Source organism: Haemorhous mexicanus, chromosome 27, assembly GCF_027477595.1.
Source record: "Haemorhous mexicanus isolate bHaeMex1 chromosome 27, bHaeMex1.pri, whole genome shotgun sequence".
In the NCBI taxonomy this organism is placed as follows: Eukaryota; Metazoa; Chordata; class Aves; order Passeriformes; family Fringillidae; genus Haemorhous; species Haemorhous mexicanus.
The window spans coordinates 122,726-149,341 of NC_082367.1; the positions used below are offsets into that span (position 1 = coordinate 122,726).

The 26,616-nt window shown below is 45.0% G+C and overlaps 1 protein-coding gene, 1 long non-coding RNA gene and 2 other non-coding genes across 7 annotated transcripts; 1 reads left to right on the forward strand and 3 right to left on the reverse strand.

The window, feature by feature from the left end:
- Positions 1-30: 30 nt before the first annotated feature.
- Positions 31-22,940, reverse strand: TRNAU1AP (tRNA selenocysteine 1 associated protein 1). 4 transcript variants are annotated; one of them, XR_009489561.1, is made up of 12 exons: positions 22,801-22,938; positions 20,478-20,554; positions 20,266-20,363; positions 19,438-19,537; positions 16,910-16,962; positions 16,133-16,264; positions 12,653-12,772; positions 11,037-11,199; positions 10,109-10,142; positions 7,654-7,904; positions 1,743-1,913; positions 31-566 (listed from the first exon to the last, which is right to left on the reverse strand). XR_009489561.1 is itself a non-coding variant. In XM_059868866.1 (9 exons), the coding sequence occupies exons 1-9, from the start codon at positions 22,825-22,827 to the stop codon at positions 7,768-7,770; spliced, it is 864 nt and encodes a 287-aa protein (XP_059724849.1). In that variant the 5' UTR covers positions 22,828-22,940; the 3' UTR covers positions 6,516-7,767. The 4 variants fall into 4 exon arrangements, 1 of the variants encoding a protein (XP_059724849.1); XR_009489562.1 differs by having other exon boundaries at positions 20,472-20,554; XR_009489560.1 differs by lacking the exon at positions 20,478-20,554 and having other exon boundaries at positions 22,801-22,940.
- LOC132338939 (small nucleolar RNA SNORA44) lies at positions 40-170 on the reverse strand. Its single transcript, XR_009489572.1, has one exon. It is a non-coding gene; the product is annotated as a small nucleolar RNA SNORA44 (small nucleolar RNA).
- LOC132338938 (small nucleolar RNA SNORA16B/SNORA16A family) lies at positions 755-897 on the reverse strand. Its single transcript, XR_009489571.1, has one exon. It is a non-coding gene; the product is annotated as a small nucleolar RNA SNORA16B/SNORA16A family (small nucleolar RNA).
- LOC132338915 (uncharacterized) lies at positions 22,560-26,537 on the forward strand. Its single transcript, XR_009489563.1, has 3 exons — positions 22,560-22,686; positions 23,849-23,988; positions 25,019-26,537. It is a non-coding gene; the product is annotated as an uncharacterized LOC132338915 (long non-coding RNA).
- Positions 26,538-26,616: the final 79 nt, after the last annotated feature.

A 26,616-nucleotide genomic window follows, 5' to 3' on the forward strand; every position in this document is an offset into this window, starting at 1 on the left:
CCCTGGAACCCCAAACAAGGAACAGCCCAATTCCCAAAAATGTATTGGAGGGGTGAGTGACAGTCACAGGCAGAAGAGGCCCAGCAGTCAAAGACCTTCCCATTGCTCTGGCATGCTGTTGGAGACCTGCAGCTACTGCATGGAGCCACAGCTCTTGGATTAACATGCAGGTTAACAGAGTTTATCCCGTAAAGTCTGTGACAGACTGACTAGCACTGGGATCAGGGCTGACACGCAGTTCTGCCTCTAGTGGGCAGCAGAGAGAGGAATTGCCCTAAACCCACTCATACATCGTCTGCATGGAGCAAGCACTAAGTACTAAGGACCAGCCCCAAGGACAAGCCCTGCGGAGGATGCACAGCCTCGGAACAGCACATGCTGGCATTGTCCAATAGCAGAGCGGCAGGAAACGCTGATGGTTCCTGCTATGGTCCAGGGAGGCAACAAAACCAACCAATTCTCAACCTCTCAAAAGAGGACTCCAGAACCAGGATCACCCATCTCACTTGCCCGAAGCTGAGGCTGTCACTAGCTGTCCCGGGATCACTTTCTGCGCCAGGATGCTGCTGGGGAAGAAGAGAGTCTTGGGCTTTAATTAAATTGCAAGGAAAGTAAGTTAAAATAAAACTACAGTAAGACGGGATACACTCCTTCCCCTCCCCCCACGCCGGGCATCAGTTTGGACCCCAGGGGCAGGGATTTGCGGTAGCCGCCTCCCTCCAGCACTGGTAAACCCCCGCCGGCCCATGGCGGGCCATGTACTTTCCCGAAGTGTTGCCGGACAGTTACGAAGGCTTTAACTGAGCGGCGACCGTCGAGGAAAATCCCTTTGCTCTTGGCTCCTTTTTGACCGCATCTACCACAGCACCGACAGACGCAGCTTCGATAGGGCCGGGCGGCTCTTCCACCCGCGGCCGCCTGTCCCGGGACAGGGCATTAGCTCAGCCTCGGAGGTCTCTCACTCACCCGGGGCCGGCCCCGGCCTGAGGAGGAAGGCGGGGGCATGGCCGCGCTACCCTTCGCAGCCTTCGAAGCGCGCTGAAGCGCAGCCACCGGACGCGATGCCCACAGGGCGCCGATGCGGCGGAGCCGAGCGGCGGGAGAGCCCCAGAGACGACGGATGGCGGTGGATAGTCCCCGATGGCCGCCGCGAGACCTCCCCGGCTGGCCGCCATGGCTGAAAAAGGCGGAAATGCCCCCGCGGCCATCTTTTATACCGGGGCAGCGCGGGTTCCGATTGGCTGCTGATGCCAGGCTCTCCCGCAGAGGCTTCTGGGAGTTGTAGGTCGCGCTGCCTACTGTCCCAACCATCGTTCCTGCCTTTCCCCCTTCCGGCCTCCCACTCCACCCCATCCCAAAGGATAAACGAGACTCCCGAACAATCTGCTCTAGTGGCAGGTGATCCTGCCCATGGCAGCGGGTGGAATGAGATGAGCTTTCAGTCCTCTCCCAACCCAAACTATTTCATGATCCCATGATTCACAACCCCCACTAGCACTGGGAGCAGCTGCACACCCCCACCCCACCTAAATGACTCTCCAGTTCGGGTGGTAGCAGTACAATTTCTCTCTCCTTCTCCATGCAAGGTCCACACCAGGGGTTACTCTTTGAAAAGCTGAAAACAGCAGCTGCATTTCCCCTTCTCCTTCCTCCCTTTTGGAATGGGGTGGGGGGAACACTCCACCCTCGGGGAATAGAAGGAAAGGTTCTTGGAAACAGAAGTCTGTTTGCCAGCACAATACCTCTGTAAGGCTCCTGGTTCATGATTCATAATTCGTGGAAAGTATCTAAAATGGCAGCACCTGTCAATGGGCCGGAAGGAAGTGTTGGAACAGCTGCTGGTGCTGACGCTGAAGGCACAGCCATAGTGGGAAATCAGCTGGAAATGCCTGAGAGTGCTTCCTGCCCAAGTCCTGGAGAAAGGGCAAAAAGGATGGTCATGTTTCAATCTGTTCTGAGCAAATGAACAGATGAAAAAATTCCCAGTGTTCAGTATGACCTTTTGAGCTGGTAATTCTATCAAACATGGCAAATCAGCAACAAAATAAACCCTCAGTCATTTAAGGTTGTCATGGTTTGACACTGGCAATGCCAGTGCCCCTATGAAAATACATTCTCTCTGGAGTCTCCTGTGAGATGTGATCAGAAATAGAGCAAAGCAGGCTCCAACTTAGGAATAAAAGGAAAGAAACTTTATTAACCTACAACTATATGTAAAAAGAAACACACACAAAACTCAGAATGAAAACTTTCTAACATTCCTCCTCCCCCCACTAAATTTCCAATACATCACAGTAGAACAAAACCTTGGGTTCTCAATTCAGTTACCACTCTTCAGATCACCAATTCTCAGTTCATCACTACCCTTCAGATAATCAATTCTCAGTTCATCAAGGAGAGAGGAGTCTCTCTTGTACCATAGGCTTCCCCTGGAAACACAGTTGAAACCTCTTGTGTTTTCATGTCACACGTGGCACCGCCCAGAGAACATTTGCCATCGTGACATCTTCCTTCCATGTCCAGTGCTCTCACCACTGCACATGGACCAGAGCTGCTTCTAGGGTTTTCTTTTCTAGGGTGCTTTGCTCAGTTCTAAAAAGAGCACAGTCTCTCATTTTCAGGACACCTGTCCCCCCCAGATTTCACCCCCTGGGGCCGAGGGGTCTCAAGAACAGAGATCTTCTTCTCTACTGAAGATCGAGGGCACCAACCACTCTCCTCACCCGTTCTCTCTGTTCATGTCAGTTCTTCACATCACATCACTGCACTCTCTTGGCTCCAAGCCATTGCCTCCCCCTAAATGCAGTCTCTGTGTCACAGGAAAAATGGTTCTGTCCATGGCTATACAAGAAAAGTCCAGCCGAAGGCCACTCCATCATCTCCTCCCACCTAGTATTCTTCTCAACTTCTCTCAGACATCTTTGACTTGCACAAACTTGAATCACACTTGCCCATTTTCTGCTATTCCATCTCTCTCTCCTCATTCAGCTCTGGGAGGATCAGCACTTGTAAGGTTTCTATCATCCAAGAAAAGGGTTAAAATCTCAGGCTCTGCCTGTCCAGAACTCCCACACAGCCGGGCACCTTCTCCACCCTTCTATCCTGCAGGAGCCTTCACCTCCCTTCTTGGTCCAAGGCCCTAGCTCACCCGGCCATGCCCTCCCCTGCCCAGCCCGGGCAATGTCTGACCTCTTTCACAGACCGGAACCCAAGAGAGCTTCCCCCTGGCAGTTCTCAGCTTTTAACCCTGCTGTGTTCTCAGAGGAGTATCCATGCCCTCAGTGGCCACATCAGGTGCCAATATTCAAATCTGAGCACCTATTAGTTTGACCACAGCATCCCAAAAAACTCACTTCCTCTCAAATCAGGACAAAGGCCAAGTCTGGGAACAAGCTCCAAACTTTGTGTGGCCAAACCCTCCCCAAGGCAGCCCTTGCCAAAACTGTCAGGGACAAGCCACAAGCTGCTCCCATTCTTCTCCTACATAGATCTCACAGCTGCTCTGCCAAGTCACAAGGCAATCCCTGGAGTTTCCTTGGCACAGCCACTGATATAACGTGAGCCCAAAAATCATGTCAAATCCTAGGGCAGAGTAAAGCCTGGGAGATTACTGTAGGAAAAACATCAACCTTCCCCAGAAATTCAAACCTTGGCAAAGACTGCTTAGGAAGAGACTCTTCCAAATGGTGAACTGGGAGAACCTCCAAAGAGCAACAATGAAAAGTACTGGATGCCCAGCAGACCTCAGCCTGCTGTGACAAGATGGATGGAGATCCAAGAGGGGCAGAGAAAAATCCCACTGCACGTCCATGGTCAGCAAAGCCCTGATGACACCAGCCTCTTCCACAGCACAGGACAGAGAGCACATGCTGGAAGATGCTGCAGTTCCCAGCACCTGACAGATGCGAGCAGACAATGCACAGAGAGGTGAAAACTCTCAGTAAGGAAAAGCAGGTGTGTGTTAGTGATCCAGGTGGATTGTTGTGCCTATGGCTCCCGGGGACACATCAAGGGGCTGAGGCATATCTTGGCCATGGTCAGCTCTCAATCTCTACCAACTTTGTCATCCACCATTACTTTTTCCCTGGAAATTTTACAGCAGAGTCAGCATGATCTTTGAATGATAGAATCATGCGACATCCTGATTTGGAAGGGACTCACATGGATCATCAAATCCAACAGAACTGCACAGAACACCCCAAGAATCCCACCATGTGACTGGGAAAAATGAGTGTGTGCTGAGCAGGACCCCAAACACCTACTTAAAAAACTGGCTGCGCTTGGAAAAAAAACTTTTGACTTGGAATAACTCCTAAGGAAGAAAAAAAATTGAGATATTTTCTGAAAAAATGCTCTAACCAGGAAAAAAGGAAAGTGAGCTCTGTCAGTGACATTTCCTGAAGCAGCTCTATCAGTTCCTGTTACTGCATTTCAAATTCACACCCCATCCTGCCACTGAATTAGTTTGATGGTTAAGCAAATCCCAAGTTAAATCCAGAAATGGTTGTATCCAGTAAGCTTTATAAGATCACCAAGAGATAGCAAGGCAGGAATGTAAAAATTTCTCTCAGATCTTGTTTAGCAAAAACTGAAGATCAACAAGCAGTAATGAGATAGCCAGTACAGGAAGATTAGAGTCAAATATTTATTTCTGTTCCTCAAAAAAGATTTAGAGAAATTCCTAAGGGTGTTGTGTATGTCTCAGTATGTGGGATACGAACCTGTCTCCAGAAACTGATCCAAGTAACAGGAATTTTCTCTAGTCAGACTCACATGGAAAAGAAAAAATCACTGTCAGCCCCTTTCAGCCCTCTTATCATTTGCTAAAGAAATGCTTCCAGACTCCTCATCCCTTTGGAGGTGGGTCAAGCTTTTAATTAAACACAGACTAATGGCAAGAGCCCTCCCTGCAGCCTCAGAGCTCAGCCTTTGGAAATCGCTCCTCTGTGCCCTAAAACACCCATGTTCCTCCAGCTCTGCTGAACATTCCTAGTCTGTGTAACTCAAATGAGAATTGGAGTCCCTACACTTTCATCTAAATTGGATGATCTTATTTTCATCAAGGAACACAATAAGAATATTTGAATTGTTTTTGGAATTGCTATAAACCCTGCCTGCTGAAGGGCAGAGTGCTTCTTGATCTCTGTTGCCGATATGGATGCAATTTTCAGGAGCTGTGATATCATCTGCCTTGGACTTCTTGCTTTTAGCACATAGAGATAAAAGCAGAATTTACCTTTATACATGGAGTCCTTGTCTGTCATCCTGTGTGACACTAAATGGTAATTAATCTGGGCTTTTCCTGTAGCCATCCAGCAAAAACAAAATCCCACACTCTATTTAACTGGCAAACCTTACAATCCCAGGAGGTGGCTGTTTTGTAGCTCCATATATAAGTCTCTCCTTATCTATAAGACTATATAAGACAAAGCAATAATGGCCGGGAGCTGAAAACAAACATTAAGATGAGTAAGTGATGTTAAAAAAAAAACCAAAACAAACCCAAACAATGCAGAGGTTTAATAGCTCCAAGCAACCTTGGCTGAGATTCTCCCGAACAACCCCAAAAGCCTGGCTCATACTTCCAGGGAATGAGGCCCAGAGCCTTGCATCAACCTCTCTCCTGAAACAAAAGCTATTTTAAGCTCTGCAGCACCAGTAAACAGGAGTCAGCAGGTCATCTCTGCTGGCTTCTGCACTCCCAAATTATTCCACACAAGGGTCTGTATATGTCCAGCTCTCCCAGGAATTAGGGGTTAGTATGGGCTGGATTAATATTTACCATTTTTCTTTCCACCACAAAACAAAAGCAGAGAGCAGAAGGATTTTCCCACAGGGTTGCTGTCTGATCCCTGACAAACTGCTCCTCTATCCTCTAGAGACAGACTTGTTTAGATATAGTTTATCCAGGCATTAGGGAATACTCCACAGACAGCAATGCTGGGCAGATGAGAACAGCAGAATAAATTTATATCGATAAATAAATGTGGCTTCACCTCCTGGAGGAAAATGGGATGGCCACATTGTAAAAGCCAAATTTCATGGGGGGTAGGAAAAGACAACTCCAAAATAGGAGAAGGGCAGGCACACAGGGCAGCACAGTAACAGAATGATCTAGGAAGTGTTTTAAATGCCCTTCTTTACATAATTTCTGCAATGCCACTCTGCTGAACTTCCCAAGAAGAGAGGTGTCTTGAGCTGAGTGACCACATCAGAGGATAAGTCTCTGCTCTCTTCCACTTCTTCTCCTTCCAAAACTCCTGGCATACACAGGAAACATTCCTTACATTCAGAGCAGCTGAAGGTGAGACAGCAGCACAGTCAGGGGCACAGCAAGAGGAAAATTCACAGCAGGTGAGAAGGCAGGAATCCAGCAGTCCTCTAGTTCCTCTAGTCACTCATTAGGAATAACCTAACTCCAGTCACATCACCATTCCCCTCACATCCCACTTCCAGTTGATAAAAAAGACCACAGACTGACAAATAGGTCATAATTATGGACACAAACAACGGTGTAGTAGAAGTAACTTTATCAAAGTATTTAAATTTTATGGTAAATCTCTGCATCAACATGGGCAGGGAGGCAACAAAATGCTCTGCAGTAGCAGTTTCAGTTACCAAACTATTCCTTGGATAGACATTTATTACAGGTAGTTTCTCTGTTCCTATTTCTTCAAGAGTTTAAGGCACAAAAGCCTGAAAATGGGCTTATAACATGTATATAAGTGCTATTATTTTCACTTTCACCTCTAATGCAACATATCAGCTTAAATATATTGCTTGTCCCTCCAGCTTATACAACATCCAGCAGAAAACTGCTTTCCAGGTTAACAACCATTTGCTGCACAATATAACAAGGCAATTGCTCTGACCCGTTTTTGCTGTAACATCTTCAGTTTCACTCTGACTGGACAGTGGAAGACACTACAAAATCTCGTAATCTCAACGAGACCACCAAGGTGTGTCCACAAAAAAAAAAAAAAAAGGCACGATACACAAAATAACATTTAAATATGGTTGCTGGAAAAAGTGTTTTAAACTGCTGGTTCATGGGGAATCATTTCCTCATATACAGGTGGAGAAGCAGGCCAGGTGTGCAAGATACCACCAGGTAAAAGCTTTATAACACTCCTTTCTGCCTTTGCTCTCCAAAGTGCTCTTTGGGTTGATTGCTTAAGAATATCAAACTTGCAAGCTCAAGATCACAGCTTAAGCTAACCATATCATAAGCTTTTATCCCATGCTCAAGTTACAGCAACCTTACCCAGTCACTGGAAAGATTTTGAGACATTTTAGTGGTATCTAACAATGATCCTTTTTTGAAATAACACATTCATGAGTGTTGGGTCAAATGACTTAAGACAGTTGAATGGGCAAGCAAAGCAGAAAGATGGGCAGGAACCAAATTGCAAAGGGCAATTTTACTTAAAAGACCAACTTTTTTATTGTATGATGGAGTAGAGTCTCTCTCCTGTGCCATCTTGTTGAAAGTTTATAAATTACAATTCCCAGTAAGTATTAAGAGTTCATTTCAAGACAAAAGGAATAAAACTGTCGCAGTTCTAATTTTCACCATGACTAAAGGTTACCGTGATTCTCCTACAATACTTGTTCTCTACAGGAAAGGCCACAGTCCTCCTGTATTCCGAGTACCTGACCTCGGTGGGGAAAGGGCCACTCCTCCACAACTGCAGGATCCAGGGGCACTGCAACAGTCTGGAGCGCACTGGGAGGATGTCTCACAGACACCACACCTCAGCAATGAGGCTATAACATGGCTGGGATCTCTGATGAGACAGTGTCCAAAGGCTGCCAATGACAGTCCATCAAGGCATCATAGAGCTCTTCACTCTGTTCCATAAACTGCTTGTTTGCTTCACAGACATCTAACTGAGGTGTGGGATCTATGGATGGAAAGACAGACAAATATGTCACACATCAAAGGTGTTCAGAATAAAAACCACCCTGTAAACAAGTTGGTATATTAAAACAAACATGGGAGGAGTCTCAATATCTCCAGGGCAGGTGTCAGAGGATAGTGCCAGACTCTGTTCAGTGGTGCCCAGTGACAGGACAAGGAGCAACCATTTCAACATGAAGAAGAAATTCCTTTCATGGAGGGTGGCAGAGCACTGGAACAGCTTCCCAGGAGTGTGTGGAGTCTCCCTCTTGAGACTTTCCAAACCCACCTGGATGTGTTCCTGTGTCTCATACTCTAGGTATGCCTGCATTAGTAGGGAATTGGACTGGATGATCTCCAGAGGTCCTTCCAACCCCAAGTATTCTGTGATTCTGTCAGTCACCAAACATTCCCAGCACTTGCCCAATCATAAACTGACCCGATCAGTCCTACTCAATTTCTCTGCAATGAGATAAGGAATAACTACATCCAAACATGTCCCTTTTGACAACAGTGATTGCCCCACAGGACAGCCAGTGGAGGGAACACACACCTGCACCTCACAGCCCAGTGTAGCCACCTGCATTGCCAGAAGGGGCTTGCCCTGATGGAAAGGGCAGAAACAGAGGCAGGGCACACATTCCCTTCTGCTCCCTCCACTGTGAGGTCACAAATGATGGATGGATGGATGGATGGATGGATGGATGGATGGATGGATGGATGGATGGATGGATGGAAGGAAGGAAGGAAGCATCCTGTGCTGCTGCAAGCAGTCATCAGAGCTCATATGACAAAGCCTCCAGCAGTTCAAAGCTGGAGTCACGGTTAGGAATGAAGGGAGTGTCAGTGGCACCACAGCATCATGGTGAGCATAGCCCTATTTGACATGTGGAACAAATGTTCGGAAAGCATTTTGGAGCTGGACAACAAGCGTGCAGGTCCAATCCTGCTGCTCCGAATGCACAGTAATGGACTCCCCAAACCCCTGTAGGGTGTAAAGTTCACCTGACAACACCAGCAACCCAAAGCTCAGGTTATCAGAGTAGCACAATCACAAAGGTCAGTGAATGACTCTCAGTACAAAGCTGAATGATTGGAAAGACTCTAAAACACATCAGGAACAAAATGTTTGTAAACATGTAACTTCTCTGTGAGGGAGGTGAGGCCCTGGCACAGGTTGCCCAGGGAAGCTGTGGTTGACCCATTTCTTTAAGTGTCCAAGGCCAGGTTGGACAGGGCTTGGAGTGACCTGGTCAAGTGAAAGGTGTCGCAGGCCATGGCAGTGGGTGGATAAAGATGGCTTTAAAAGTTCCTTCCCACTCAAACCATTTCAGGACTCTATGTTTGGTTTCAGCTACATTATGTTGTAACACATTACAGGAGAAGAGATTTAAGGAAAAGGAATGATACAGTGACAATACATTAATTCAGTTTCCTACAAAGGTAGGAATCTTTCATTTAATCAACCAGGAAAAGAAATATCCCAAGATATCCCAATTCTAGTCCTGGTATGTTTGGTTCAGCAAAAGGAAAGCTCTCCTAGAATGCTTTTAACAGCTTCCACACACATCATCACGCATACCTGTGGATCCTGAAGATCTGTTACTATGTAATTTTTAATATTTTGGTTTTTTTAAGAATAGAGTAACTGCATAGTGCATATTGCACTCAAGACAGAAATCTGGAATGGCTGGCATGAAATGATAGTTTCTTGCATCAATAAATAAAAGCTACTTGTACAGGTATCTAAACCCCCAATCTGGTTAAGTGACTCATTTCAAGCAACAACTGCTTGAAATATTTTATCAGTGTGACTAATATTACTCCCTTTTACTTGTAAACTAAAAGCACAATGAAGTATTCTGGGCTCTAAATGTCAGGATTTTATAGAAAACTAGAATATCTACTTTTTTCTTGGTAGCATATCAGAAAAGAAACCCTAGTAAAAAAGGATAACAATTTCAGTACTACAGAAGATTAAAATCTCAGTGCTGGGAAAGTCAAACAGTTTCAGTCCTCACCAGGTTCAGAACAGGACGAGCAACAGTAAAACCAGGATGCAACTGTTCTAGGCGATAGTGACCCACAAATTTTCTCAGATTTACTTGAAGATATAGGTATATTATAAATTGAAATTAGGGCCAATATGAGAAAGTCTATCTCCAAGCAGTGCAGAACATACAGACAACTTCAAATTGAGAAACATACCTTCCAATGCATCCTCACCAACTTCTTCATATGTCTACAAGGAAAAACAAAGCCCTTAGGACAGTGGATAATTATCTTTTCTTTTGTAAGCATCGCTTGTTGATTAGTACTGTCAGAGACTGACTTTTCTACTAGAGCTATTACAACAGAATTCTTCACACATAAGCCTGTATTCCATTCCTAGCACTCCATGGGCAAGATCCTACACTAAACTTCTATCAGAAGCAGTTTTTGAAATCCCAGGGTTGAAGTGGGGTGACTGTTCTGATGTGTTCTATCCTTTATAACAAAGTTTATGAAGGATCCCAAAGGCACTCTGAGCACTGCCTGTACCTGTACTCTTCTATGATTACAACTGTACTGAGACACCCTTTGTGTCCTCCAGACTTTTTTTTTACCTCAGCAATATACTCTCCATAAGGCAACAGGACACACCAGGGGCTAAACACTAAATAGTAGCAATATTAAGACTTCATTATTATGAGGCATATACTAAGATCTCTTGGTGTGTTCAGTTTGGAGCAGAGCAGACTGAGGACAGAGCTCATTAGGGTCTGCAGCTCCTCCTGAGGGACAGCTCCAATTTCTGCTCTCCATGACCATGGACCTGAGGGAATGGCTGAAGCTGTGTCAGGGGAGGTCAGGCTGGATATCCGGAAAAGATTCTTCCCCCAGAAGGAGCTTGGGCATTGAACAGACTCTCCAGGGAATGGTCATGGTCCCAAGGCTGCCTCAGCTCTGGGAGCATTTGAACAATGCTCTCAGGCACAGGGTGGGATTGTTGGGGTGTCCCGGGCAGGGCCAGGAGCTGGACTCAATGATTCCTGTGGGTCCTTTCCAGCTCAGGACATTCTGTGATTCTCAGAGCTGAAGATGAGATGTTCCCATCCCACCTTTCAAGCTCTGTGGTGTTTCTGTGCTGCCCTACCTGCATGGTGCTCTGCGTGTAGCCATACTGGGGGTAGCTGTAGCTGTAACTGCCCGTGTTCTGGTCGTACCCCCACTGAGCGTAGTAGTTGTGATACTGTTGATAATACTGGTTGTAATTATAGTTGTACATCTGATTGTACTCCATTGGTTTCACACGATTACTTGAAAAAATAAAGCAGGATAAAATAGCAATATAATAGCAATAAACCATTTTTTAAAATTACAATAAAATAGTGCAGAACAAGTATGAAAAAAGCAGTGAAATAGCTTAAGATACAATGTGGTAAACAGACAAGGCTTAGTCTAACATGCAAATTTCAATCTTTAAAATATATTCACTATTTACTGCAGCAATATTTATTATTTGCATAAAGAAGTGGTTTAAATGTAATACCCTTTCCTGTATTCATATTCCTCTTCATTAATAAACATGACTTTCACTCTTTATGAGCTAATTGGATATCACTTCCTGGCTTTGGGAAGGGAAGAGTTCAGGACTATGAGCTTCAGTTTAGAACAATCCTGAACCACAATCCAGATACTGGAGTCCCTTCTTCTGTCTGGTAAAGAGGATGAAGTTAAGTGATCTGCAGCTTTCTGAGAGAAAGTACTGAGTCCTGATTTACATGAAGAGTTATAGACTTAAAGCCTGGAAAAAACCTGGAAAAAGCATGGAAAAAAGTTTTCTTTTGTAAGAATGGAAAAAACTTTCCCTTCTGCCACTGTCATACAAAAACCTAAGTAAGGACTCGTCCCCTTTCTCTATGAACTGGGTGATCTTCAATGCACAGACTTGAGAAAGTTCATGAAAGACAAACTACTAGTTATCAAAAAAAAAAACTTAAATACACCGAGAACTGACTAAAATTCCTATTCCTTGTCACTTTATGAAGTGGCAGCATTCCCAAGGAACACCACTCCACCTAACTATCAAGATTTGAAATAATGAGATGACAAATATTGTTTGGAAATGAAAATATGTCACACATATGAAATTAGTGAGAAGCAGGAAGAAGGAAACATCAATCTTCTCACCACAATGCACCCATTTTTTCTGCTTTTCTCTTCCTTTTCCCCCCCAAGCCTTATGAGGTCACTGAAAATCTAAATATTATTCAAATAGGGAGCAATTACTATGATTTGTATTACCCTAGTGCTACGAGCCCCAAGTCAGACCAGGATCTCATTGTATCAGGTTCTGAACAAACACAGAAAAAAAAGTTAATCCCTGCCCCAAAATTCTTATATGTAGTAGACATCATAATAGAATTAGCAAGGTAGCTGAGCTTTGCTATCCAGACATCATTAAGAAGATTTAAACTATTTCAATTTAATGCAAAGCAACATACATTTTAAAAACAATCATATTTAACTACAGTGTGTGCAGATGTGTATGGATTTAATAATATATACAATTCAAAACAGTATAAACTGCTTAGTCTTGAGCTAATGTTATAATTGCTTTGAACCCCTGGGCATTCTGATACTCCCCATATTCATGGGTATTCTTTCATTTTGTGATGGAGACACCCAGGACATGTATCCAAAGCACTAAAAGGCATTTAAAATCAGTTGTGATTTTTCATATAAATGCCCAGCTGTTTTTCTACTCACGCTTTTGGTATAGCCACACTCAAGCGTACAGGTTTAGACCCCAACCCCACAGCTCCCTGACACTCTGTCAGTGCTCTCTTCTGTTCCAGTTCATCCGTGAATTTCACAAATCCGTAACCTCTGCAGAGACACAGAAAAACTCACATAAAACCAGCCCCAAAGAGAAATGCCACATTATTAAAATTAGTTACAGTGAAGTCTGATTTGGTTTGGGAAACACAGTGAACAAAAAGGTTCATTAGGGTCGTTGTCCCTGCTCTTTGGAAAGATGAAATTATTCTGCCTTCCAGTTGCTTTTCCAGAATTCCTGAAGCCACACGTCCAAGCTCTGGCAGTACTTTCAAGGGCTTGTCAATGTAAAGTAGTTCTTGTGCCAGTGGATTCTGGGGAACTGGAAGTAAGCTGACACAAGCCATGGTGAAATGTGTAAACTGACACATGGTGAAGCCCCAAATCTCTGCTGTGAGGATACTGATAATCTCAAAAGCACAGCTGGAACGGGGACAGCCCATCCAGTGTAGGAATGTGTCCCGTGTTGACAGAGTGACAAAATTATCCTTTGTCTCCTTGAAAAAGAAAAAAGCCCAATTCTCAATTAGGTAAAAATACACCTCATAGGACCTGGGGGACTTCACCTCAAACTCAAGGATAGCCAATTGGACAGAAGCCAAAAAGTCCCGCCTAAGCAATTCACTAGAAAAAGAAGACAACAAAGGAACTAATCGCTTTTGTGGGGTGTTTTACCAGGAGCAAGAGCCTCTTGCACCTGGTTTGGATTTTCTCTGTAAAGAGCTTTGTTATTTTGCCTTTTATTAAAACTTTTCTGTTTCCAACACTGCCACAGAAGCCATCCTGCTAATTTTATGCCATCTGAGGTGGCTGATCTATCTCGGGTGTGATATAGATCTCCAAGAGCTTTTAAGACCTGTCTGGAAAAGACTGTTACATCAATCCAGAACCCCTGGACTCTGCAACAAGCCTATACTCTGATGTGGCAGCATTGCACATCAGCCAGACAGAAAACTCCAACTCCCTCCAACCCCAACAGTCCTTTGTGTGGGATTTTGATGCTGTAGTGGGTCAGAAGCAATGCAACAGCATCCAAGAGGGCAGTGCCAGGATCCCATCATGGGATGGGCTGCCTAATGCAGCAGAAAGATCAAAGACAGATGTGGGAGGGTAAGAGGAATCCATCTAAGCAAAGGAAGAAGTTTGGGAGGGAAGGGCTTGTCTACCTGGGGAAAAGAACAAGCCGTAACCAAGGGTGTAAATTTACAGTACATTATCTATTCTGTGGGAACTGCTAAACACCAGGTTATGTCCTATTTTGAAAGCAGCATCACCTACTACTCATGGGAGGTCCCCACTGGCAGCTATTTCAGAGCAGTTCACGCCCCAGAAAATGCAGTACCTTGCACAACAAGCTCCACACACAAGATATATATATATATATATATATACACAAGTATGGATGGATCCTCCTCACAAAAAGACCAGATCAAAGCTTAGACTTATCTACATATAAACTAGATTATTAAACACAAGCAAAACTCTACACCGACCCATGTTCATTTAACTTGCCCTCTGCCAAAGGACTATGGCAAATTAATCCAGGGCAAGTCAACTTCTAAATCCGTTTAAGGTGTTCACACACAAACCCAACTAAGTTTCTAACCTGCCAAAAGACTCCTCCAGCTTTTCAGATGGGACCAGGAGTGTGTAAGAGAAACTGGGAAGACTGGCAGTTCCAAAATAGAGGCAGATAGAGATGGATGCAGTGTACAGGAATAGATGCTGGGTGCTGCAAGGGAGACAGTGATTCTTCCAAGGCTTCCAGACACTGATTCTTCCAACTCTTCCATACATTTAGCTTTTCCACACCAATGGCTAAACCACTGGTGAGGAAAGAAATAATTTCTTCCTGGCCAGGACCTCCCTGGAGACCTTCTGTCCTGCGCCTGAAGTCTGGAAAAGCCCCAGCACCTGTACCCTCAGCAGAAAGCAGAGAAGTAGGCACAGCACCACAGCACCATGCTCCAAGCTCCTCTCCTGTCTGGACAAGAGGTGCTGGGAGGAGGCCTTCCTGATACACCAGCCCTGGCCGGAAGGGCCCGGAAGGGCCAGGGCTTCACTGGGCATGTCCACAAGCCCTAAGCTCCTCTCTCACATCACACTGACACCTGCAGATGCCTCAGCTTTGAGCAATTGCACAAGTCCCAACAAAGCCCCTGGCAACAACACTCAGGCACTGCCAGGGGAGACAACTTTGCTCTTCCCAGAAACAGGACTCCAAGTCCCTGCTCCTCCCCCACTTCCCAAGCTACCACATCTTGGGACGCTACCCAGCAGCTACCTTTCCTTGAGGTCTGCACCTATGCATAGTTCCCAAAACCCAACTAATAGCCCAACCTGCAGCACCAACACCTGTTCTATAGACAGAGACTGAAGCAGGTGCAGCACAATAGGAACTCTGGGGTTTACACTGAGGAGGAGCAGAAGGCACACAGAGCCAAACCCAGCAGTGGAGGGTTTGCCACCACCCAGGGGAGGTGGCAATGACAGCATGAGGACCCAACAGCCAGAGAGACTGAGCAGCTCTGCAGGAGGTTCAAGATGCACATGAAGAGGAACTTCATGACTGGGGCTGAGTGCAGCTCTGGAAGACACTGCCCAGCTAGATTGAATTAACTCCATCCTGGGAGGTTTTCCAAGCTACACAATCCATGGATGATACGATCTAGCGCTGGCTGCAGTCCTGTTAGGAGCTGGACCAGAGACCTCCAGAGATTCTTTCAAACCAACCTGTCTAAGACTAAGAAACCACGTATGAGAAGGTGGAGGGACTTATAGCCATAGCCTATATCTTATTCCAACATTCTCAGAGGTGTTATATCACAAAATTTTGCTTTACTGAAGCCATGCTCTGCTTTGAAAACAAGGATGCTCACCAACTGCTCCTTCTCTGGAAAATACAGCTTATTTTGATGCTATTTAGAAAATGTTTTAATTACATTAAGAAATCCAACCTTTTGATACCTGTTTTTAGCAAGATATTTTCAGGAAAGACATACAAGGCAGCGACTGAGAACCTAACAGTGAATCATAGCTTTGTGTGCCCTACCCTATTTGAAAGAAAACCCATACAGCTCTCACAGGAATATACACTCAATAGCCTAACGTTTGTAAAGCACAATTCCACCCAATAGTCTAGGAAGAGAGTGTTACTTAAGATTACTTAAGATATTTTTCAGCATTTTAAGAAGTGCAATAACACACAAAGGGCCTCACACTGACAGAGGAGTGACAATACCCATGGTGACTATCAAAACTCAAGCAAACTGCAGACTAAATGGCCAAACCCATTATGTTTTAAGATTACTAAAATCTAAGCCAAAAGAATTTTTTTTCCCCTTGCTGTATTCTATTTTTCCTGTTGCCACATATGAAGTAAAAAAAAAAAGTGAATAAAAGACAACTTACTTGGATACTCCTGCCTGGTCCAAAACAACTTTTCCACCTCTACATGACGGATAAACTTTAACAAAAAATTCATATAGCATCCCATCATCCACGTCAGGAGTCAGGTCTCCCACAAAAAGGGAATACTCTGGACTAAAGAAATCAAAAGAAAACATCTTAAATACAATCATACAAAAAAAAAAAAAAAAAAAAAGAAAATAAAAAAGGGACATGCTGAGTGAGTAGTGCAGTAGTGACAGTTACCATTTAGCCTAAATATTTGAACTCAGAGAAGGGTGATACTAAAAGACCATTTAATGGAGAATTTAAAGTGCCACTAGTTAAGCTGCTTAACTAAAATTTTGATTGACACTGCTTTTTCAAGTTAATTGAAGCAGCACAACCAACCAAATTAATACTGCTTTTTATTTAAAGATTATTTCCATGCTTTTTATTCACAGGAAATTTCTGATTTCTAAAACGGCAAGAAAAAATATCTCATTTATAGATATGCTATTTGCAATACATAGAAATTAAATTATAATACATAGATCTTAAATTATAACATATATATTTCATACTTTGATGCTACAAAGTTTAAATACCTTAAAGGACACTGGATAAATTTGCTGTGCCACACACAGGGGAAAACACAAAACTGGCAGTCTAAGCTCTCTTCTTCTACTAAAGACCGGCAGTAATGAACTTTGGGTTTACATATTTTGAATACTTTTTGCAAGGCAATTAATAGAGAGACATTAAGCAGGAAAACTTAATGTTTAAATATTGAGCAGTTACCTGTTATCAGGCTGTTTGCCATATGTTGCATAATTCAATTTAAATCGCTTCGCCTGAAACAAGGCAAAAATGAATCCATACATTCAAATGTTGTCATGTGAATTCAAGCAATTAGGGAAAAATACAATAAGCTTATTTCATAGAACTTAATGCTGACACATGTTCAGTGCCTTCATGTCAGCCAGTTAAGGTAACAAGAACATTTTTATTTAGCATCAGTACACATATAATAATGAAAATAAAAATGTAAACAGAGGTAGTAATAGCAAATGTTAAATTTCTTCCAATTTTAAGGTCTTAAAATGAAATGACAGTACCATTACTGGACTTTTGTGATTTAACACAAACACTGGCAGACCAGAATCCAACACACTAGAAAATGGAATCAACCTGAGTCTGGAAGTGTGGCAAAATACTTGGCTCTGGACATTTAGTAAGATTCAAAATTAAAGGTTTCTGAAAGAACTACACTGGACATTGAAGCCCTCTTTAAATTTTGCATCTGAATTTATTTTTGAAACAATTTTCCCAGCAGCCCAGATTTGTGCCCTCTGGCACATCTGGAACTCTCTGTCCCCCACCTACCAGACTTTTAGCAACTTTTACCCAACTTACATCTAAGTTTAGACCAAGATCTAAGGAGACCAAGATCTTTGAATCAGCTCTTAGAGATCAGGGGCTAATCTCAGGATCAGGATTTCAGATCCTAAAATCAGGATTTCGGATCACAATCAGAAATGCCCTAGAGATCAGGGTACTTGTTCAGTACAGTGAAGAGCCCTTGTATGATGGATTTCCTTCCCTTAAAAACAGGTAAATACGTATTGGGAAATAGAACACAGGCTTAACTCTAGGCTATAATTGTGTTCCTTGCACGCTTGCATTCTCTGGAGCACAGTACTAAACAACTTTCTGTGGATTATTTACAAGCTAACACAAAATTTAGATTCCACTTTGAAGCACTTAGATCTTTTTGGGGGGAGGATCTTGCTCTTCACTGCAATATTCTGGGTATAAAATCAACAAGACACCTGAGCGTACTTCCACTCAGATGGGAACTGGGAACACCAATTGGAAAAGAGAAACACCACCAGCATCATGGCTCTCTGTTATTCCTTTGACTGATTCAGTATTTAAAAATAAATAAAAGCATGAGCCACACTCAAGTTTTCTGTAAACAAAATTCTCTAAATGCAAAGGATGAGCTGGGCAGTTGCCTGCTGAGTGGATTGATTTGAGCTGCTTTGGATCTCTGCCTGACATCTGTAGTTCTCTCCATGTGTTATGCAAATCATCCCTCCACACAACACTGTGTTCTGAACAAAACTGTGAATAAAGATGGGTATTCCCAAAATTAAACTTCCATTATTATCTTACTCCTTGCTCTCTTTGTCTCTCCAGTGACTATAGAAGGCATCCAGGAAGATCAGCTTGCCTTAATCATGAGCAAACATGTGAAACAGATATCTCCAGGCCTCTCATCGACTTCTTTTAACAGGGCACGTCACCCTCTCAGGAATGTTGATTAAATAGCTCAATCTGAACTTCCCAGTCTCCTACTCCGGGTATTAACTACTCTGAAATAGGAATCCATTTATTTTGTATATCACACCATAAGTGAGGTGATTCTAGAGCTGCTTTATGGATCAGTCACCCCAGCTTACTGCAGCCAACTCCTGTGGGTACAACAGACAGCTGTGTCAGCCGTCATATTTTAATCTACCACATATTTGAGTCAACGTCCTAAAATTAGCCTCTCTGCCTATTCCTCCTCTTCTCCCTAACTACCCAGCTTTTATGTAGAAGACATGTTAGTTATGCACTGCAATTATTCAATACTCTGTCTTGTTCTCCACTGTAAAGAGGTTTGAGTAACTTCTGTTTGCTAAGGGCCAAGAACAATGCAAGATTAAAAGTCATGTTTCTCTTGCCAATCAACGTTACTCAAAAGACAGTGTAAACCTGCAAGTTCATCATCTACACTACACACACAGCTAAATTCTCAGGTTGCCTCATCCCCCAAAGTGTTCAAAGCCTGGTTGGATGGGGTTTAGAGCAACTTGGTCTAGTGGAAGGTGTCCCTACCCATGACAGGGGATGAAACGTGATAAGCTTTAATGTCCCTTCCAACCCAAAACACTTTGTGACTCCATGATTATACAAAAGGAGAGACATGGAAGAATTGTGGCAGACATACACTATACTCAGTCTAATTTCTTCCTTGTTCTTCTCAGGTTTCTGATTAGTCTAACTTTGGTAACAGCAGCAATGGTTACAAAAATCATCACACCCCACAACACTTCTACACCTGAATTTTATCCAGACAGTCACAAAGAAATTGGTGGTTTTTCTCAACAATTTTCTGAGCAAGAACATTAGCAGTTTTATAGTCATAACTTCAATTCTAGAGCAAAGATGAATCCCAGTTTGCTAACAATTGAATTATCTGTAATCATTAAAAATACACATTCTACACTATCTGTCCCTTCCAAGTTTTGGTTCTCAACTGGCTGATCCCATTTACTTACCGGTGTAGCACCAGGAAGTGGTTTTCCATTGATTTTGTGTAAGCATTTCTCTGCAGTAGCTAGATCTGCAAATTCTACAAAGCAATAGCCTGCGGGAATTCTGAACATACAACACAGAAGAGAAGAGACAAAAGTTATAAACTTAAAACACATTTGATGAAGAAAGCTGTATTTTAGATAACTGGTAAGAAATTTGCTATAGTTGCAGTAAACAGAAGAGCTACTTTCTGTATAAATATTAGCTACCAAAGAGAAGCTGGATCTCAAGCTGGAAGAAGAAGCTGGATAGCCCCTACTTACCATAAGTCAGGTCAACATAAGCACATAGAAAACGGTTTAGCTTACAGTTTACTTCCTACTTTCATTGACCATCAATTTGCCTGCCCAAGTTTAAACTACTGAAAACTGAAATTACAACGCTTGAAAGAATAATGAATAAGAATGAAACTACTTTATTCTGCATAAATCATTCATTTTATTTCAAATGCACTCTAACGGTTCTTTTATTGCTCTAAGTCCGACTTCCCACCTCTGGCAGCATCACATAGCTGCACTACAGAGTAGCCTGGGGAGGTGTAATTCTCAGAGGGATGGAATGATACATACACTGCTCTGACTGAGTGCCAGAGCACTGCAGAATGCGGGCCAAACTGTGTTTGTTGAGGGGAGGCTGAAGAGCCAGCAGTGCCCTCTCCATTGCTCCCATCAATATTCACATATTGGTGGCAGCAATGGTGAGAAACTCAAAGGGAAAATTCACTCTGATATGGAAAGACCACAGCGAGGCTTCAGTCCAAATGCACTTGGAGAACAAACAGAAACAGTTACCCTGTCAACCTGTTTCGAATGATTTTTACACTCAGTACAAGCTCTCCCATTGTGGCAAATGCTCTTGAAACAAAGTTTTCATCCATATAGGGCTCCAGCTAGAAAAGCAAAAGAAGAAAGAAAGTTAGATTAGGGCATCTACAAAAAAGAGAATATATGTGTCAATGTCCCTCTAAGCATTAAAACATTATTGAGAAGGATTTTACCCTTACACTTCAAAAAGAAGACTCATTTAAGAGGGTCGATGCCACTCAAAACCAGCAGGCATGCATGAACCAGGCTCAACAGTCTGCAAAGTGGAACCCAAGAGACAGTATGAATTTCAGAGAACAAGGGAGCTTCACAGAAGGACAAAAGCCACTCAAAAACATACAGCAACAAACTGAGCATTTGCTACAGGGAGCAGGGGAGAAGGTGGCAGGCTACTTCTCCAGGTACAAGCGAAGGCTGGGCCAGCACTGTGGATAGACAGTGTGGCACAACCCCGGGTGGCATATGGCAGGTGACACTGCCCTGTGGAGCTGCGGTAGGGGTCTGCAGAGCTGTGTCTGCCTCGCACAACCCCTGTTATACCAGGGCAACACTCAGGGGAAGCCCTGGAATCACATCCCACAGCAGCTCTATGCTTTGTCCTGCCCATGGGAGCACTGACCCTGTTCATGTCACAGGGAAGGACAGCACTGTGCAGGTAAGAGTGCATGTAAACATGCTGGAGAGCAAGTGTCTGCATGGTGTAAGGTACTGACAAGTAGGAAATGGTGTGGGAATTTGGATCAAATATACTACAAAGAGCCTGAGTGAACAGGGCACCTCTGTGTATAACAGAAACTTGAGGAGGGAACTAACCAAAATTAGAATGGGGGGCAGTGTGTGTGACAAGTAACATGGAGCTGAAAAATATATGTATATAATATATATAGCTCCATGTATTTACCTGTGTAAGACAGGTGGCTCACGGTAACCTACAGCCCTCAAGTATTTGCATATCTGTCAGGTACCAGGTGGCTCCACCACTTGTGTGTGTGACAGATTGTGCAGTATGTGAAAGAAGGTGACCATACTGCACTTGCACATGTCAAAGGCAGCAAATGCCCTATGGAGGTGAGTGTGAAGCAGAACTGACTTGTTGCAGGAGCAGAGGCAGCACCACTCTGCACAGATGTGCCATGAGTGATCCTGGGTGTGCGTGTGTACAGGAAAGCTGTATTTGTAAACACAACCAGTTGCTTGGATATGTATGGCTCAAAGAGCCACAGCCTGCTTGTGAGAGTAGTGATGAAAAACAAGATGGGCTTTATCATAGAGAGGTGGCAGACAACCCTCTCTTTGGGGAAAAGGGAGAACAGACTCCACAGAGTCTCCATGCATGAGCAGAGGCAGGTAGAGGATGACACCCTGATACCGTGGCAAACTGGGTGTGCTGAGTGTGCGAGTGGGAGAGAAGTACCCAGTGGGATTCTCAGAGATGTGTTGAGCTGTGTGTACACACACATGTGAGAGATGAGGAACACTACATGCAAGCAGGACTGTGCTGGTGTGAGCTGCAAGAAAGGGGCTGAAGAAAGATGGGCATGCATGTAGGAGAGTCAAAATCCCTATGAGGGTGTAAGTGCACCCATGGGTGTGCATGTAAGGGGCAGGTTGTGAGGGATAATCTTGGAAAGGTGCATACAAATGTGCCTACAAGAGTGAGCACAATTAGCAGCAAAGCCATGTCTGTGTGTAAATGCCTTGCACAGTGTAAGCATGTAAGTGCCTATAGCAGCTGAGCAGGTAAAACAGCAGACAAATCCTCGAAGCATGCAAGTGTACACGCTGTGAGTATGGGAGTAACTGCCTCTTAAGAGTATGGAAGTGTGAGACTTTTTGGTGCCCATGTATGTGTCTGACCACCAGGGACACCGATGTAAGTCTCACTGTGACCTGGCTGCAGTCAGGCAATGAGGGTTACTCTGGGGTGTGTGTGTGTAACTGCTCACAAATGTGCCTGTCAAGCTGGGGTTTATGTGTGAGTGTGTGCGCCAGCCTGTGTGAGCATGTCAGCATGCACAGGAGTGTATGACGTGAGGGTCACTTGGGGAGTTCAGGTGTGTCTGAATGTGTGAGGGGCTGTGAGGTTGTGTCAGTGGTGTGAAGGGGTCAGTCGGTCAGGGAGAGGGGTCAGCTGGTGTGAGGTGTCAGAGTGAGGGTGTCAGAACTGTGAGGATATCAGTCTGTCGGTTGTTGTGTGGGTGTTAGAGTGAGAGTGTTAGTCAGTCAGAGTAAGGCTGTCAGTTGCTGTAATGGTGTCAGACAGTCAGTGTGACGGTGCCAGAGTGACGACATCCATTGGTGTGAGAGCGTCAGTGAATGCGAGAGTGTCCGTCAATGAGAGGGTGTCAGTCGGTCGGTGGGAGAGTGTCAGTCATTGTGCGGGTGCAGGTCAGTGACGGTATCAGCCGGTCAGTGCCTCCCGCGCCCCCCCGGCCCGGCCGCGTGCTCCCGTAACCCCGCCGCCCCCCGCACAAAGCCGCGCGGTCCCGGCCGGACACTCACGTCCCCCATCCACAGGCTGGCGGCCATGCTGTTCCCGGAGGCCCCGCAGCGGCTTCAGCGGGGCCGCACGTTCCACTTCCCGGCCCGGCCCGGCCCGGCTCGGCCCGGCCCGGCCCGGCCCGGCCCCGCCGCCGCCCCTCCTTCCGTCCCACCCCCGGTGACCCGCTCCCTCGGTCCCTCCCCCGGTCCCTCCCGCCGCCGCCCGGGCTGGCCCCGCCGCCTCCTCCGCGGCCCCGGCGGGCGGAGAGAGCGGCGCCCCTGCCGCCGCATCGCCCCCTGGCGGCAGGAGGAGCGACAGCCGCGGGAGGGAGCCGGGGGTAGGGGGGGTTTGAGGCAACCTAGGGAGCCTTTGGGGCAACTGCAGCTGCCTGAGGGGAGACTGGAGTGAGGTGGGGAGCGGTCTCTTCTACAATGCCTGCAGTGAGAGGGCAAGAGGAAATGGCCTTAAGCTGAGACAGGAGATTCAGATATCACGAAAAATGTCATAGAATATGCTGCATTGGGAGGGACACATCGGGATCATCGAGATCAACACTTAGCCCTGCACAGGACATTCGAACAATTCTACCCTGTGCCTGAGAGCATTGTCCAAACGCTCCTGGAGCTCTGGCAGCCTTGCAGTTATGACCATTGCCTGGGGAGCCTGCTCAGTGTCCCAGCACCATCTGGGGGAAGAACCTTTTTCTGCTATCCAACCTAACGCTCCCCTGACACAGCTCCATCCTGTGACAAGCACTTTGGTCATCTCTTCAAGGCACCACTGCTGTCAGAGATGGCACAGGGTTTACAAAGTTGGACAGTTTTTGACAATGCTGAAAGGCCAAAAACTTGTGGGTTTTTTTTTGTTGTAGACAAAAAAAAAAAAAAAAGGTTCATGAGACATCATGGCTCCCCTCCACTCAATGGGGCAGCAGCTGCATCAGAAGCTTCTAATCCCAGCCAAACTGCCTCTTCATACAGATAGAAGATCCATCCTTGGGATCATCAGCCCGAGACGCGGGGTTGGATTGGGTACGGTGTGATCCTCTTCTCTTGTTTACTTCCGCAGGCCTTCGACAGCGAGGGTGGCGATTCCTGGAGAAGATGAACCCCCTCATACCGACAGAGCAGAGACGAGTGAGCCTGAGAAGTGGTTGGTATTTTCGGCATCCCGAGAGCCGGTTGGAATTTCGGCATCCTCCGTCACGGGTAAGCCCTTTGCTCTGTTAGGGAATACCACCCATGGGCTGAATCCCTGGCTGTGGTTGGGCAGGCGCTGCTGCACGCCGTAAATCCAGCTCCTGGCGACAGGGACACTTCAAAGCCTCCGCGCTATTTTTGCCGCGGTGGCTCGGGCTCCGGGCGAACCGGGCGGTGCCTCCGCCGGTCGTATCCCGGGAGAGGGCAGCAAGAGCCCGCCGGTGTCGGGTGGAGGTTTTCTGGTATTGGCATTGGGCAGCTTCGTGTGATGGAACCAATTCTAGAACTCCTTCCGAAGTGATGTGTTAGCGTTCACTCAAATCTTGCCCCACAACATCCCTCTTCCATGACTAAGGGCAGAAACCCACCGGGAGGGGAGCGGAGAATTCCTTGCTCTGCTTTTCCCTGCAGACAGAGCAGGGCACATTTGATCCTTCCGACATTCCTGCAGGAGACAGTGAGAATCCTTTGTCCTCATTCTGAGCAGGATCTGCATCTCTCATCATGCTGAAACATGGCCAGTATTGGCTGCTCTAGAATATCAAGTCTTGGGGCGTGCAAGACATGAGATGAACAGTTTATGTGTTTTCTGACTTCTGAGTCCTTAGAGCACCCTCAGATCATTTTTCTCCAAGTTCCTCCCTAAAGTCTAAAATCTATCATGAAATCAGAAAGGCAGCAAGACCCACAGTTGATAACTCAGCTGAACAAAGACCTTGGGTTGTCAAGTTGCACTTTTTGTGCCTTGGTGTCACTGGCAACCTGGTCTCTTGCAAATTCACCCCCTTTGAAGCCCCTGCTATGTCTGCCTTTCAGATGTCGGCTTCCAGAATGGTTTTATGTTCCCAACATGGCAATTTATCCACTGGTTAACTTGGAGCTCTGCTCTGCAGAGCCCACAAAGCTGTCCCTCATTCTCTGTTATTACTTTAAAAAGCCAGTAGTTCTTTGTCATTTAATGAAGTGAGTTCAGTGTCTTTAATAATCCTTTTCTGGCTTTTTCCTTCCAGCTGAGTAACATGAAACTTGCTTTTCCTAGGATAATCCAAGACGTGGATATTGGGCAATGAAAATGCAGAAGGATGTGATTGTGTTGGACCAGGAGAAGACAAGTTTAAATTCAGTGTTATATCTGAAGTGACTGCTGTTTATGCACTTAACCTTGTGACAGAGTAAAAACAGTGCCAGGAGCATGTTATTATGTGAAAAAGTGTTTATTCCCCTTTAAAAATTTATGAAATGGCAAAGAGGCTATGAAAGGAAGATGTGGGTCTTCCTCTGTCCTGAGTGTGAGTGTCAGCAGTTAGCAGCCAAAGCATATGTGTCCCTTGTTCTCTTTGCTAGGACAGCAGGTATTTCTGGATCTAGGAACCTGGTCCTGAAAACTGCTGAGTAAATTCCAACTAGTGTTTACTGGAATCCACTAGAGGAGTGATCCCTGAGCCCACATTTAACTGATCTCTGGGAGCTGTATCCTGTTGGAGGCCCCAGTCCTGGAGGCTTCATACCTCTTTCAATTCTTGGTAACTTTGACTGGTGTTAAGGGTCACTCAGTACCTCATGGGAGGAGGCCCTGACTGCTTTCAACTTTTAAAATTAATGGTTTTGATCTTGAGAATCTGGCCTGGGAGATTTTAATTTGAATTTGCTGGTTTTAGCTTGATCTTGAAACTGACTTGAATGGGTTTTGTGCCTTCAGTACTGGATGTTACTGTGTTAGAACCTTCCCTTTGTTGGTCTTGCAGGTGGAAGTCAGTCCTTTTTCTTAGGCAACTGTATGCAGTGGACTGAGATCAGGGATTATTTTGGCCAGGGATAATTGAAATAATAAATAAAATAAACCAAACCAAAGCAAAACATAAAGCAAAACTTTGAGTTTGGAATAGCTTCTGAGATTCTGAGAGTAATTGAAGTAACCCAGAAGAAAATATGCCATGAAATCTGTTTTCCATTATTGCATGAGATGGTATGTCTTAAAATTTGATCAAATCCATTTTTTCATGATGAAGTGTTCTGGATTGCAAGGCAGGATGTATTCTATTACCATCTGTATGGCAGTTGTCTAGGTGTTAAGTGGGCAATTTCCCCTTATCTCTCTCCCTGAGAGATCACAATCACTCCTCCCTCAGCAGGGGGCATCCCGTGATAAGAGGCTATTGAATGTCACTGCATGGCTGATAAGAACTGTAATATCCCATTGTGAGATGCTCCGCCCAGAGGGAGGAGCCGAGCATTGCTATCCAGATATAATCAGGAGATTCTGACACACCAGCACAGCTTCTCCACTGGATTCACCAGAGGAACAGCAGCTGCTTCTACTTCCACGGATCTGCGGAGGAAGAATCACCCTTCTTCTACAGGGCCCCCTGCTCCAACAGAACCACACCTGGCACCTCAGGAGGACTGCAGCCACTTTTCCAACTGGACTGCTGCCAACACCCTGACCAACAGGGTGTCAGGTTGAGTTCTGACTCTGTCATTTTAGTGTACTGCATTGTTTTTATTTTATCATTTTATGTTTTTCCCCCCTTCCCTATTAAAGGACTGTTATTTCCTGCTCCTGTATTTTTTTTTTTTTTGTTGCCTGAGAGCCCCTTAATTTAAAATTCATAGCAATTTGGAGGGGTGGGGAGGGTT